Source organism: Trachypithecus francoisi, unplaced genomic scaffold, assembly GCF_009764315.1.
Source record: "Trachypithecus francoisi isolate TF-2019V2 unplaced genomic scaffold, Tfra_2.0 Lachesis_group3, whole genome shotgun sequence".
Classification (NCBI taxonomy): domain Eukaryota; kingdom Metazoa; phylum Chordata; class Mammalia; order Primates; family Cercopithecidae; genus Trachypithecus; species Trachypithecus francoisi.
In genome coordinates this window covers 27470196-27482628 of record NW_022681468.1, presented here as the reverse complement: position 1 = coordinate 27482628, position 12433 = coordinate 27470196, and the positions used below count along the sequence as shown (strand labels likewise).

Genomic DNA, 12433 nt, shown 5'->3' with positions numbered 1-12433 from the left:
TAGAATTTGAACATAATTCTATTATAAAAGTATTTCCTGAGCACCTATTCTGTCCATTTAGTCTAGTTTATGTTGCAGTGAGAAAAACCTCAGACACTTGGTGCTAGAAAGCAACCAAGCTTTGTTTCTCAGCCATCTCTCCATAGCAAGCTGGCTTATTGCCATCCTCACTCAATGACCCAGAATGACAAAGAAGCCACGACCAGGAGTTTGCTGGGTGCATTGGTTGACAACAAATCGGAGAACTCTGGTGGGTCTCCCACCAGCAATTCAATGCATGGCTCAGGAATGATACTCAATTTATTAGTTAACACTGTTCTCTTGGCCCAACCCATCACAAGGAGACCCAAAAGGCCTCTCTTACTACAACCCTATAATGGAGGAGAACGGGGAAAATGTGGTAAACAGTGCCACTCATTAATTTCTTTACTAGGAACCAGACTTTGAAATAGATATGGAAGACCTTGCTGTGCCTGGCTCACAGGAGGCATTACATATTTACATACTGTCTTCCTTGTGTTCTTGCCTAGCACTGAACTAACAAATTCGGTGGGAAGCCTAGCAGTTAAGATACTGAGACCTGCTTCCATTTCCCATATCCCTGGCATACATTTGAGAATCCCAGTTCTGTTTCTGTCAGCTGCAATTTTCTAAAATAGCGGATGGTGCATTCCGTCTTCCCCAGGGGTAATCTGGAATGAATGAAAATAGCCTTCAGGGACATCTTTATTCCTGAGAATTCTTCTTGCCCCTGAGCATTTCTGCTCCTGGAGTCTGACCCTGGTGTTGGTAGCGTCTCTTGGGTCACCTCAGCAACAATAACTGCAATGTGACTGACTGAGGATAGGGAAGCTGAAGCTGGGCTAATTTGGGGAGCCAGGTAAGCTCATAAACAGTTATTATTGATGAAGAGTGACTTACTGGCTATTTAAAGACACCTGGTTTCCATACTGTTCAGCTTTTTTCCTGAATGCACTTGAGGATTCTTTGGTAATGTCTTCTGATTTACCACTTGTCTTTGTTTTTAATATCAAGGAAGAATATAGATTGAAGCAATTGTCTTGGTAGCAACTTTAGTGGTGATGACTGTGGAGTTATTAAAATTTATAGTCATGCTGTTTTTGCAGCTACACTTTGCATTTCTTAGAGAGGCTTATAATATTTGGTTACAACGAATGTAGAGAGATAGCAACTACCAAATTGCGATAGGAAATCAACCCTGCATAAAGTTTTTGAATATATGTTCTGTTTGCTAAAATTTACATTTATTTTCACAATATGTCTCGATGACAGTGCCCACCAAGCCAACCAGGCCTTAGCTCATGACACGACTTTCAATTACACTAATGAGCTGAAAGAAGACTGACATTTTTGTGGATCCAAAATTAGCCACAGCGACATGCCAGGTGCTTCACATATCTGTGATCTCCTATAACCCTCACAGCAAGCTTCAGAGGTAACAACTGGCCCCTCTTTCCCTCCACACATCCCTTCATGAAAGAGAAATCAGAAGTAAAAAAAACAGACCAGGGTCATACAGCTTTAAGAGCCATTGCTGTTATTTGAACATTTATTCTATTGAACCAATTAATTTCTCCAAAAATCAGAGTGTTACATATGATCAAATGATTGGGTGGTTCCTTCTCCCGCTCTGTTTTATCTCATATATTTATGTAATGTTTTATTACTTATAAAGTACCGTCATGTTCATCGTATTATATCATCCTTACAACAGCCCTATGAAGTATGTAATGCTGGTATCCTGTCCTTATAGTGTATTATCAAGAAATGGCTTCAGAAAAATCAAGTAATTTGTCCAAGGTCAGTCAGGTCTGACACCAAAGCCAATGCTTTTGTTCCCTCACATCTTCTCTTTTCTAGACGCATGAGCCAGCAGAGTTGATTTGCATGGCAGCTGAGCATGATAGATTCAAGCCTGGGCAACTTTGTGGGTATTTGCCATAAGGCTTCCGTGACTTCTAATGAACTGAAACAAAGCAGTTAGCCACAGATTATAATGCCACTGTGGTCCCATGACAAATGACAAGGAGGTTGCAGTAATGAAATTTTATTACTGCAAATAGAGAGACCACATCTGAGGTCTAGCACAGCCACATTTACCACTGTGGGAAACAAAATGAAACACCTGGGGAAGGGTCTCCACTGACTTTGGCAGTGAGCTAACAGGATTAAGAAGATCTCCCGGAAACAGTGATTACAATGGCAAATGTGTGGCACCTAAGATAAGGACCAAATATTTATTCTGGCAGAGATTAAATCTTTTCTTTCCCTGAATCTAATATGGATCTTGCAGAAAATCTGCCCAAGAATGTATCTTGCTGATCAGCCAATTCACTGAGCCAGAACCATACTTTGCCACTGCTGTCGCTGAAAAGCTACAGAATGCTAGTTTAAAGGTCTCCATGCTTCCTCTAAAACTGTTTTCCATCCATGATTAATTAGTGACCTAGGGGTAAATTGAATCACCAGCAGTCCTTTCCATACATCCAGGATTTATGTACTGGTTTCTCACTGAAGAACAGTGGTGCAATAAACAGCCCACATCTGTGGGGTGGGCAGAGGAGTAATGGTGTCTGCAGTCATGGTTTCTTAACTCCTCTAGTACTTCCATTCTGCTAAGCAGGTTATGGCTCACATTATTACAGCCTTGCTTATTTAGGCATGAGGGTAGTGGGCAGTGACACACACATGCCCTTAGAAATAGAATACCAATTCTCCAAGAGAAAGCAGAAAAGTCACATTGGTATTTCTGAATTCCTTGAGAAATAAGAAGAGAGAATAAAATGGGTAATAGTATTAATTATGGGCATGGAAAGTACAAAAAGAACCCATAAGCAGGTTCATTTATCCATGCATCATATTTTAAAGCTAGGTGCTTTTCCTAGTGCAGAGATGTAGATAGTGGTTTCAACAAACAGATTTAAGAAATCATGAGTGTTTAGTCACAATTTTGGGAGGTACCTGGAACTCTTTTCCCAGAGAACAGAACATGGGAATTACAGACATCATTTTATATTGCATACTATGTAATCAGGGCATGAAGGAAATACTGAGGTCCACCCTGTATCTCTGCATCCTTGAATGCTCACAGCCTGCTTTGGTTGATCATTCTATATTCCTCACTTCTAAGGTCAAGACTCGTTGGTGACTTGTCCATTCTTTTATTGGATACAAGATTAATTGACATACTAAGAGATAAATAGAAACTTGAGGAAAGCCTGCATTTTGGGAAAATAAGTGAAGTGTACCAAACTATATATAGAAACCAGTGTCCCTCCCTCCAGAATGCTTAATTTGTTGACTTTAAGTGTAGTAGGTGCTTAATAAGTTTTGTATTTGTGTATTTAATGAATACATGAATGAATGAGTAAAATAAATGACTAAAGCTGAGATTCAGCGAAACTCTTTTCTATATCTTGATTTATATGGATTCTGGACTTCTTTTCTCACATTCTTCTTTTTCTCTTCCTCCTCCTCCTGGTTTGTCTCCTTCTCTTCTTTCTCCTTCTTTCTCCTTCTTCTTCTTGAATAAAAAAATAGATGATAACAAAGGATCATGAACTAATACTGTGAATCAGTCTTATAGAATGTCAGAATTACTACTGATACGGTTTGGCTGTGTCCCCACCCAAATCTCATCTTGAATTGTAGTTTCCATAATTCCAATGTGTTGTGGGAGGGACCCGGTGGGAGGTAATTGACTCATAGGGGCAGTTACCTCCATGTTGTTCTCATGATAGTGAGTGAGTTCTCATGACATCTGATGGTTTTATGAGGGGGTTTTCCTCTTTTGCTCAGCACTTCTCCTTCCTGCTGCCATGTGAAGAAGGATGTGTTTGCTTTCCAGGCCTCCAGAGCCATGCTAAACTACTAAATTTTATTATCCTTGAATGCCCAACATATTGCCAATAATTTGGAAAACTAGAGAAATTGAGCAAGATGTCTCCCTTCTCTCCTTACACATGCCTCCAACACCCTGCAATGCTATAATTAATGGCTTTCCAAGAGCTTAAAAGAGGCTGATTATATTTGAACAGTAAGGTTACATTTATTTCATGTCTCATTACGAATACTAGTTCAAACTTTTAGTCATAATCAATTATTAGAGAAGAGTCAGAGTTTTAATAGCATTATTATGTATGCTTCATGTTTGAGTACACTTCCCAGGAGGTTGGTGATATCACCACTACCATCACCATTTGCTTCATTATTATCTGTATTAGTCCATTCTCACATTGCTATAAAGAAATACCTGAGAATGAGTAATTTATAAAGAAAAGAGTTTTTAATTGACTCACAGTTCTGCAGGATGTATAGGAAGCATAGCAGCATCTGCTTCAGGGGAGGCCTCAGGAAGCTTCCAATCATGGCAAATAGGGGAGGAGGAGCCTCAAATGACAGGAGCAGGAACAAGAGAGACACAGGGAAGATGCCACACACTTTAAACAACCAGATCTCGTAAGAACTCACTATCACAAGAACAGGACCAAGGGAATGGTACTAAAACATTCATGAGAAATTGTCCCCATGATCTAGTCACCTCCCACCAGGCCCCATCTCCAACACTGGGGATTACAACTGAACATGAGATTTGGGTGGGGACATATCCAAACCATGTGGTTTCTTCATTGTCATAGTGTTACTCATATCAAGTTCATTGCAATTTCCCTTCTGACAAGTCTTTAGTGGCCACAGAGGTTCTCTTCTGCTGTGTTGCATAAGCTCTGGTCTTGAATATATGTCTCTTAGGATTAATCTGAGGAGTAGGGCTACAAGTATGGGAAGAATGGCAGTCATCTAATTCTGAAAATTCTAGGTCGGTTTCACTGGCCTCTATTGGGGTTACCTTTTCTATGTGGTTTGGAACTGCAGAACCATTATGTGCGTGTATATGTGCGTGTGTGTGTATACATATATCCAGCTCCTCTGACATTGGCTCCTAACCATTCTGTACCCTTTCCCTTTGCCTTGATTGCATGAAAATATGCTGACAAGTTAATACATATTTCCACTTTAATTGTAAATCTGAATTGATAAATGATTTAAGGTCCAGTGTCTTAGTGTCCTTTCTTAGTAAACAGGCCTAATTCATCTCACAGAAATAAACTTTGCATTGTCATGGCATAGCTACTAGGTAGTTCCAGGCCTGATATGCATTGAGGCGAATTGAATGATGTAACGTGTGCAGTACAACCTGTGAGAGTAATTTGGGTAGTTTATGCCATTGGTTTTTATGTTCAGGATGAAAACTCATGGAGAAATATGGAATACTATTATTATCTTCATGCTGACAGCGCCCTCTGGGCACCTACAGGTTTATTGCTGGTTGGAGGATCAAGTTTAAAGGGAGATAACTTCGTGGTTGGTGATAACTATGCCTTTTGTGTTTCTTTATTATAGGAACAGGGGAAAATTGGAGTTGTCTTCAATATTGGCACAGTTGACATCTCCATCAAAGAGGAGAGAACCCCTGTAAATGATGGCAAATACCACGTGGTACGCTTCACCAGGAACGGCGGCAACGCCACGCTGCAAGTGGACAACTGGCCAGTGAATGAACATTATCCTACAGGTACATGTTGTTCGCTCAATGGTCCTACTCTTTTCGACGCTCCCATTCTCACTTTTCAGTGGTGATTTTTCTCATGACTATCACCAAATTCTAAAACACTGAGTGAAGTACACATTCATGATTTTTTTGTATGAGAAGATAAGTTATCTCTTTAGGACTTGATCCAGTATAGGGAGCTTCTGGAGACTTTTCCAACTATGCACTGGACACTTTTTGTCAACCTTTGACTGATACAGCCTGACTGGCTCATACCAAAGACAGTTACGGTAGATTTTACAGGGCTTGTAGATGAGGAGCAGTGAAGGGAAGGATCATCTCTATCATGAGCTAGTGTCGATAATCATAAGATGCTCTATTTGAGACTCAGACTTTGTGGTGCCATTTAGTTGGGTGCGGTTGAAGGTGCAGATGCCAGAGAGAGACTCTAAAAAGACATTTACCGAACTTGAAGACACAGATCAAGTCATGGTAACAGTGAGAGAAAAACTTACGGGTGGAATTGTATTCATTTGGTGGACTTTGCTAGTTTTTATTTTCTCACTTACCCTAAGCCTGCCTTGATATTCAAAGGGTGGTCCCAGTAGTCATTTTAATAGCAAGCATGCTGGTGTGGCAGGAAAAGGGGTTAAATTCAGCAACAAATTCCCAGAGCCAGATGGCTGGATCAAGGACAATGGGAGAAGAGGTTGCCTTCCTTAAAAGAGATCATTCAAATAATCCCTCAGCTTTCCCTCTTGCCTCTCACTTCTCCCAGGAAAAGTTCTGAGTGCTGATCATAAAAGCGCCAGGAGCGCCAGGAATGGAAGGGACAACCCTTCAGCAAAGGGCCGTTGCTCTACAATTGCACGGTCACCTGATGGATGCAAGAGAATAGTCATCATATTGCACTTCTCACTAATGTGGGTATGAAGTGATGTGCAACTCTCTATCCTACACACCAAACTCCCCACAATGTTCTCACCACTTTTCTCTAACTTCCGTTACAGTGAGATGGGCACAATAACAAGGAAGCCTGAAGCACATTTTCACACAATCATGGTTATGCTTGTGAGAAATATACAAAGTAAATTTGCCTATTTGTAGCCCAAGACTTTTGAATGGCTTGAAGGCTGTGATTGTATCTCCACGCCTAACTCAGCATTGATTTTCTTCTTTAAAAGCCTATCAATCAGAAGTATCTGCGCTGTTGGGTTGTTCCCTAATAGCTAGAGTCCCGCTATATCTGTTTAAGAATTGTAAGAGCATCTGGAAACAGCATGCAAGACCCCCAAGGTACTGAGGCAAAAAGCTCCACCCACTATTAATTTGCCATCTCAATTTCCATAAAACAAACAGTCAGCTCAGCCATTGCCGGGGGCGGGGGGCGGTGGTCACGGAACTTCTTAGATCAGCCATTGCTGGGGGGGGTCTCAGAATTTCTTAGATTAAGGCACAAAAATGCCCTTATGAGGTTATCTTTGAGTATTTGAAGAAAGCCAAAGTTATTAACAGCTTCTATGAATTTTTATCATTCAAATTCACTACACACTAATAGACTTAATTTTTAAATGCTTCTTCCTTAATCCCTGATGGATGGGGGAGAGAGTGAAGGGAATAAAAACAGCCCAAATCTTAAAAGCTGTTCATAGGCTCATAGAAAAAAATCAGTCTCTCTCTCTCCATATGTGTTATCCTTGGCCTCGCGCTAGCGCTGCTGAAGGGTTTGTTGTGTTTCTATTAGGAATTTCAAAGATTTCTAAATCAATGTTAACCACTTGCCTTGAGCCACTATAGAATCTACAAGTTTGCTGCCAGCAATGAGAAGGCTCTTTAATGGTCATTTTAAAGCCACAGCTATGTTAAGAAAACCGGAGACTCTTGCTGTGCGCCTCTTTTTGTGTCTTTAGTTTCAAATTATGGGTTGCTTCCTATATGTTTTCAAAACAGAATAAACCTTTCTTTAATAGCATTGCTTCCTCCTGAAAACGATTATTATAGTTGGAAACCGTTATTTAGTAACAATATGTGTTGTTATTACAGGACAGGGTACAGTATAGCATTTCTAAAAGTATGGGCCTTGGAGTCAACTGGCTAGAGTTGGGATCTTGGTTTCATCACCTGTGAGTCTAAGGCAGTTGGATTAAGACCTTGAAATGTCCTAAGCATTGAAATATTTGGTGCCTCTCCCCACATGTAATTCAAAATACAGTAACACTGAACCATAAAATAAGTATAAGAATTTCTAAGAGGTTTTATTTTTCTCCTCTGATGACTTCTGTAATGCTTTCAAAATATATTAGATTCTTTCTTCCCAAATTCTCATTTTGTACTTTCTCTGTTTTGTTGTTCTTTAAGAAGATGTTCATTCTTCTCCTTGAGCCTGTTTCCTAGTCTGGATAATCAGGGTAATGATAATACCTGGTAAATGTGAAGATTAAGTGAGTTAGCTACATGTATAATGCTGGACCAATTAAATCAATCCTCAATAAATGTTAGCTGTGAGATTTACCAAACATTTGGCTAGCATTTTAAATTAGGACATATTTTTGAATACAGATTTCTTCATTTTGATGGTAAAATACCCTATAAATTGGATAGGGTAGATGCTTTTTATTCTCCACTTGAAATAAAAACAGAGACCCAAGGAGGTGCTATGCCCTTCCTAAGGTCACATAGCAAGTGAAGGAAGAACTAGGACCAGATTTTTCTGTCTCCAATTGGGCACAATTTTCACTATTGCTCCCCGAGAGAATTGAGGGATGTTCTGAAAAATGCATAACTAGAAATGAGCATTTTTTCTTCTTGTGTCATCTTAGATTTCTTTCTTTCTTTCTTTAAAGAAGTGTCATATCTCAAAGGTCACTTCCAATGATCACACGAAGGTGGTTATTGTGAGATGTGGAGTTCAAAATTCTCATTTAAAAGTTTTATTGGCACCAGTGACCCCAAGCTGTCCTCCTTACAACAATGGCAATGTGCTCCCATGAAGCAGTTGAAAGAATACTGAGTATTTAAAGGAGCTATCCCCTTACCTTGCTGCCTCGATTAAAAAGTTGTGTGATATATTAGGTTGAGTTTTATGTTCCACTCTGCCAAGACTTCCCAGGAGCAGCTCACTTTTTGAGTCTTGGATACATTATTTTCTCTCCTGTCTGCTTCCCTGTGCTATTAAAAGGATCAATTTAACTGTTAATAATTTAAAATATCATGAGAACAATCCGGCAATGTTTATTTTAAATCATAAGATCAAAATGCCTGGTGTCTGGCCATCAAACAACCAAGCCATCAACCTGGCGAGGCAGTCTTGACACAGTTTCTACAAAAATGTGTCCTCTTGTTTTCTAAAGTCATTCTAATCGATAGCAGTAGGTTTAGAAATCATCAAGGGTTTAGTCTCACTACTCACTTATTACTAATGTTTAAACATTAAAGACATACAGAGTAGCTCCTATGGAAGATTTACGTAAGTTATCTTACTCGGAGACCATGCTCTCGGGGAATTGTTCCTGCCTACCAGGTCTGAATGAGTCAGCTGTGCACCAGGATGAATGGGTCATGTCCACAATCTTCTCATGGGCATTTATGGGGCTCTACTGAAATATCCCACCGTGAAATATTTAGAACCCAGCTAGGCACAGGGCATGTAGCATTGGCTCTTTGTGAATCAGGGAGGATACAGAATAAAAATAGTTCTATAGCAATCCGAATCTTATATCACTAAATTCTGGGAGATAGAACTCAAAAGCAACTTCTTTCTTTGAACCTGAAAATAGAAAAGCTAAGAAACAGGAGAGTGAAATAAAAAAAGGATCAGCCCGGAGCTATCATCCAGGCACTGACAAATGTCCCTTATAAAGTCTCTGATTGTTGTTCCTATACAATGCGGTGGTAGGAACAAGGGAGGGGAGGTGAAAGGTGACTTGAGTATGAGGAATTAATTTTAGCCATAGCTCTAGGCCTCCTGGAAGGCTTAGCTGACTGGGATTGTTCAATATCTTCTCTCTGCTGTGAGTGGGTGGCCGGTGGTACTGTCACTGCTGTAAGACCCCTGAGCATGGTTCAGTAAAGGCTTTTCCGGTCCTATCTAGGCTTCCTGGGAAATGCAGATGACATGCAGCTTCAATCTTTGCATGCCAGGGGGTGCTGAGGAGAGCAGGGTCTCAAGTAGCTTTTTTCTTGATATTGCATACCAACTCAGTTGAAGTGCTCTTCACAGAATTCCTCTTCTTCAGTCTTTAAAATGCACACGAATGACCTATGTTTAAATCCTATGTGACCATCCAACTTAGAACATGAAAAAGAAGTAAAAGTCGCTCCCTTTCAAGGATGCTACATTAGAAAACTCTCTTTATATTTGAGTTTGTCAAATTTCACAGAACCTTGTTTTTATAGGGATTGAAAGAGAAAACATTGCTATAGTACTTACTGATGATCAAAATACCTTCATACACATTATTACATTTGAGCCTCACTCTATCCTGTGAAGGACAGGGTTTGGTATTATTACTTCTGCCATACCCATTTTAAGGTTACATTATTAAGGCCCTGAAAGGCTAAATAAATTTCCCAGTGTCACACAGCTTAAGGAGCAGAGCCAACACTTTTCTATCCTGATCCTCAGACTGCACAACTTCTAACTTTCTGCTCACTTTCCTATTGCTCAGAGCCATGATTTTACTAATAATGACAGTATTTCTTCTTGTAAAAACATATTCCCAAATGGAAATCTCTGCCTGGAGTAGTCTAGTTAGTAAGGTCTTTCAACCTATTGACATTTGGGACTGGACACATCTTTGCTGTTGGTGTGTAAGGGATGGGGAGGGGTACTGTTTTGCACATTGTAGGATGTTTAGCAGCATCCATGACTTTTACCCCCTGGATGCCACTATCATGTTTCCACAAGTGCCAAATACCCTCTGGGCACCAAAATCACCCCCATTTCAGAGCCGCTGACTTAGAGAAAGTTTGCAATATATTTTGTTGTAAATGCTTATCATGTTTTTGTAATTTAGACAGTATACATGGGTATAAGATTTTTTTTTTTTTTTTTTTTTTTTTTTTTGGTCCACATCTCATCCTAAATTATTGAGACTTTAAAGGATTAAAACAAGTCTATGTACTTGACATGATGCTGAAATTTCTCAGGCCTTGGGTTTTCATTAACTCCTAGCCAGGAGGTTTTCTTTCCTTTTCTTTATGTCTTTGCCTGCAAACATTTGAGGCCTTGCCAGATTTGAAGCATGCATTAAAACAAGCCCCATCTACCTGCTCATTCATCCGTTCAGGACTAGCGTTGCTTTCAGTTCAACGGGGGGAAAAACAGAGAGAGCAGAGTCCTGCAGAGGGAATAAGAAGTATAAATACAATCAAGAGGGAAAGCCATATTTGAACAAGGTTTCAGGACTACAGAGGTATAAGGGAAACTAGAGAAAGCCTCACTTAATGAATGTGTTTGAACACTGTGAGGAACATTTTAAAACCATCTTATAAATAAGTTGCTCCAACATTCGGTCACAAAATGTATCAATTAATCACTCAAACTAGTGTATCCTGAATATTCGCACTGCTAAATAGTCATCCTTTCCAATTTGTCAGAAATGAATTAGGATTCACATGTTTGTGAGTTTCTATTTCCAAGGGAATTTCCACATTATGCAGTTTGTCTTTGGTTAACAAAAATGTTTTAAAAGAATGTTTTCAATAGGCACTTATATATACATATTTATGTAAAGTAATGGTCTACAACCTGGCTGAAATGGAGAATCCCCTGGGAAGTTTAGGTAATTGTCAGTGCTTGGGCACTGGTCTCAGGTCATCTAATTTAACTGCTCTGGAGTGTGGTCCATGGATCAGCAGCATCAGCTTCCGCCGGGAGCTTGTTAAAAATGCACACTCTCAGGTGCCACCCTATACCTGCAAAATCAGAATCTGCATTTTAACAAGATCCCCAAGTGCTATGGGTACATTGTAAATTGAGAAATATTGGTCCGGGCATTGTTTTTTGTTTGTTTGTTTTTTGTTTTTCTAACAAAATCTCCTAAGGTGATTCTCTTTGTAGCTAAGTTTATCATTCACTGATATGTAGAAGCTAAAAAATATGCCTTTTTTTCTTCTTTCAGACTGACTACCGGTACTATTCAATATGGTAGCCACTAACCATAGGTTGCTATTGAGCTGTGTGGGGTATGATGGAGATTCTGAAATTTTTGTTTTATTATGTGATTATTATGTCCTAGGCACTGAAGGCTTTAAATACATTTCTCATTCAATCCTCACTCCAACACTATGAGGCTGTAGGTTAGAGGCTAGTATTAGCCAGTGCAGGGCTACAATATACCATCACCTTTTATTTCCTTTTATGAGTTTTCTATCACACAAATGATGGGCATTTACCTTCATGTACCTTCTGAACTCATCTAATGAGTTTTGATATTATACAATCACAGCAATAACAACTCCACCCTATCCAAGCAGCTGTTGGAGAGGCATTAGAGGATGATGATGAAGCATAAGAGTTTTGGAGTCAGACTTTCTGGGTGTAACCAAGGGCCCCGGCCCTATCACTTGCCAACTTGCCCATGACCTTGAGAAGGTTCCCATTGTCCAGTTTCTCTATGCTTTGATCTCCATGATCACATATATGCATTTTCTCCCATTAAAACCAAGTGAATGCTCAGATTGACATTACTATAGGACACTTCACAAAAAAAAGAAAGTACTGGTTAGAGATATGTATGTTTCCTAAACACACATGACAAACTACCCTTTCTTAAGCTATATTTGTATGCTCTGACAGTATAGCTATGGTGCAAATCTGTCAACAAGCTTGACCCTAAGAAGCCTGTTATATAACCTATAAAA

General features: G+C 39.6%; 1 protein-coding gene across 6 annotated transcripts in view; it reads left to right on the top strand.

Moving 5' to 3' along the window:
- LOC117069250 (neurexin-3-beta) overlaps positions 1–12433 on the top strand; it is a 1234533-nt gene that overhangs the window by 1033335 nt on the left and 188765 nt on the right. For all 6 annotated transcript variants that reach the window (XM_033187257.1, XM_033187253.1, XM_033187258.1 and 3 more), the window contains one exon: positions 5422–5593. In XM_033187257.1, the coding sequence (XP_033043148.1) occupies positions 5422–5593 (172 nt within the window). The remainder of the gene's footprint in view (positions 1–5421; positions 5594–12433) is intronic.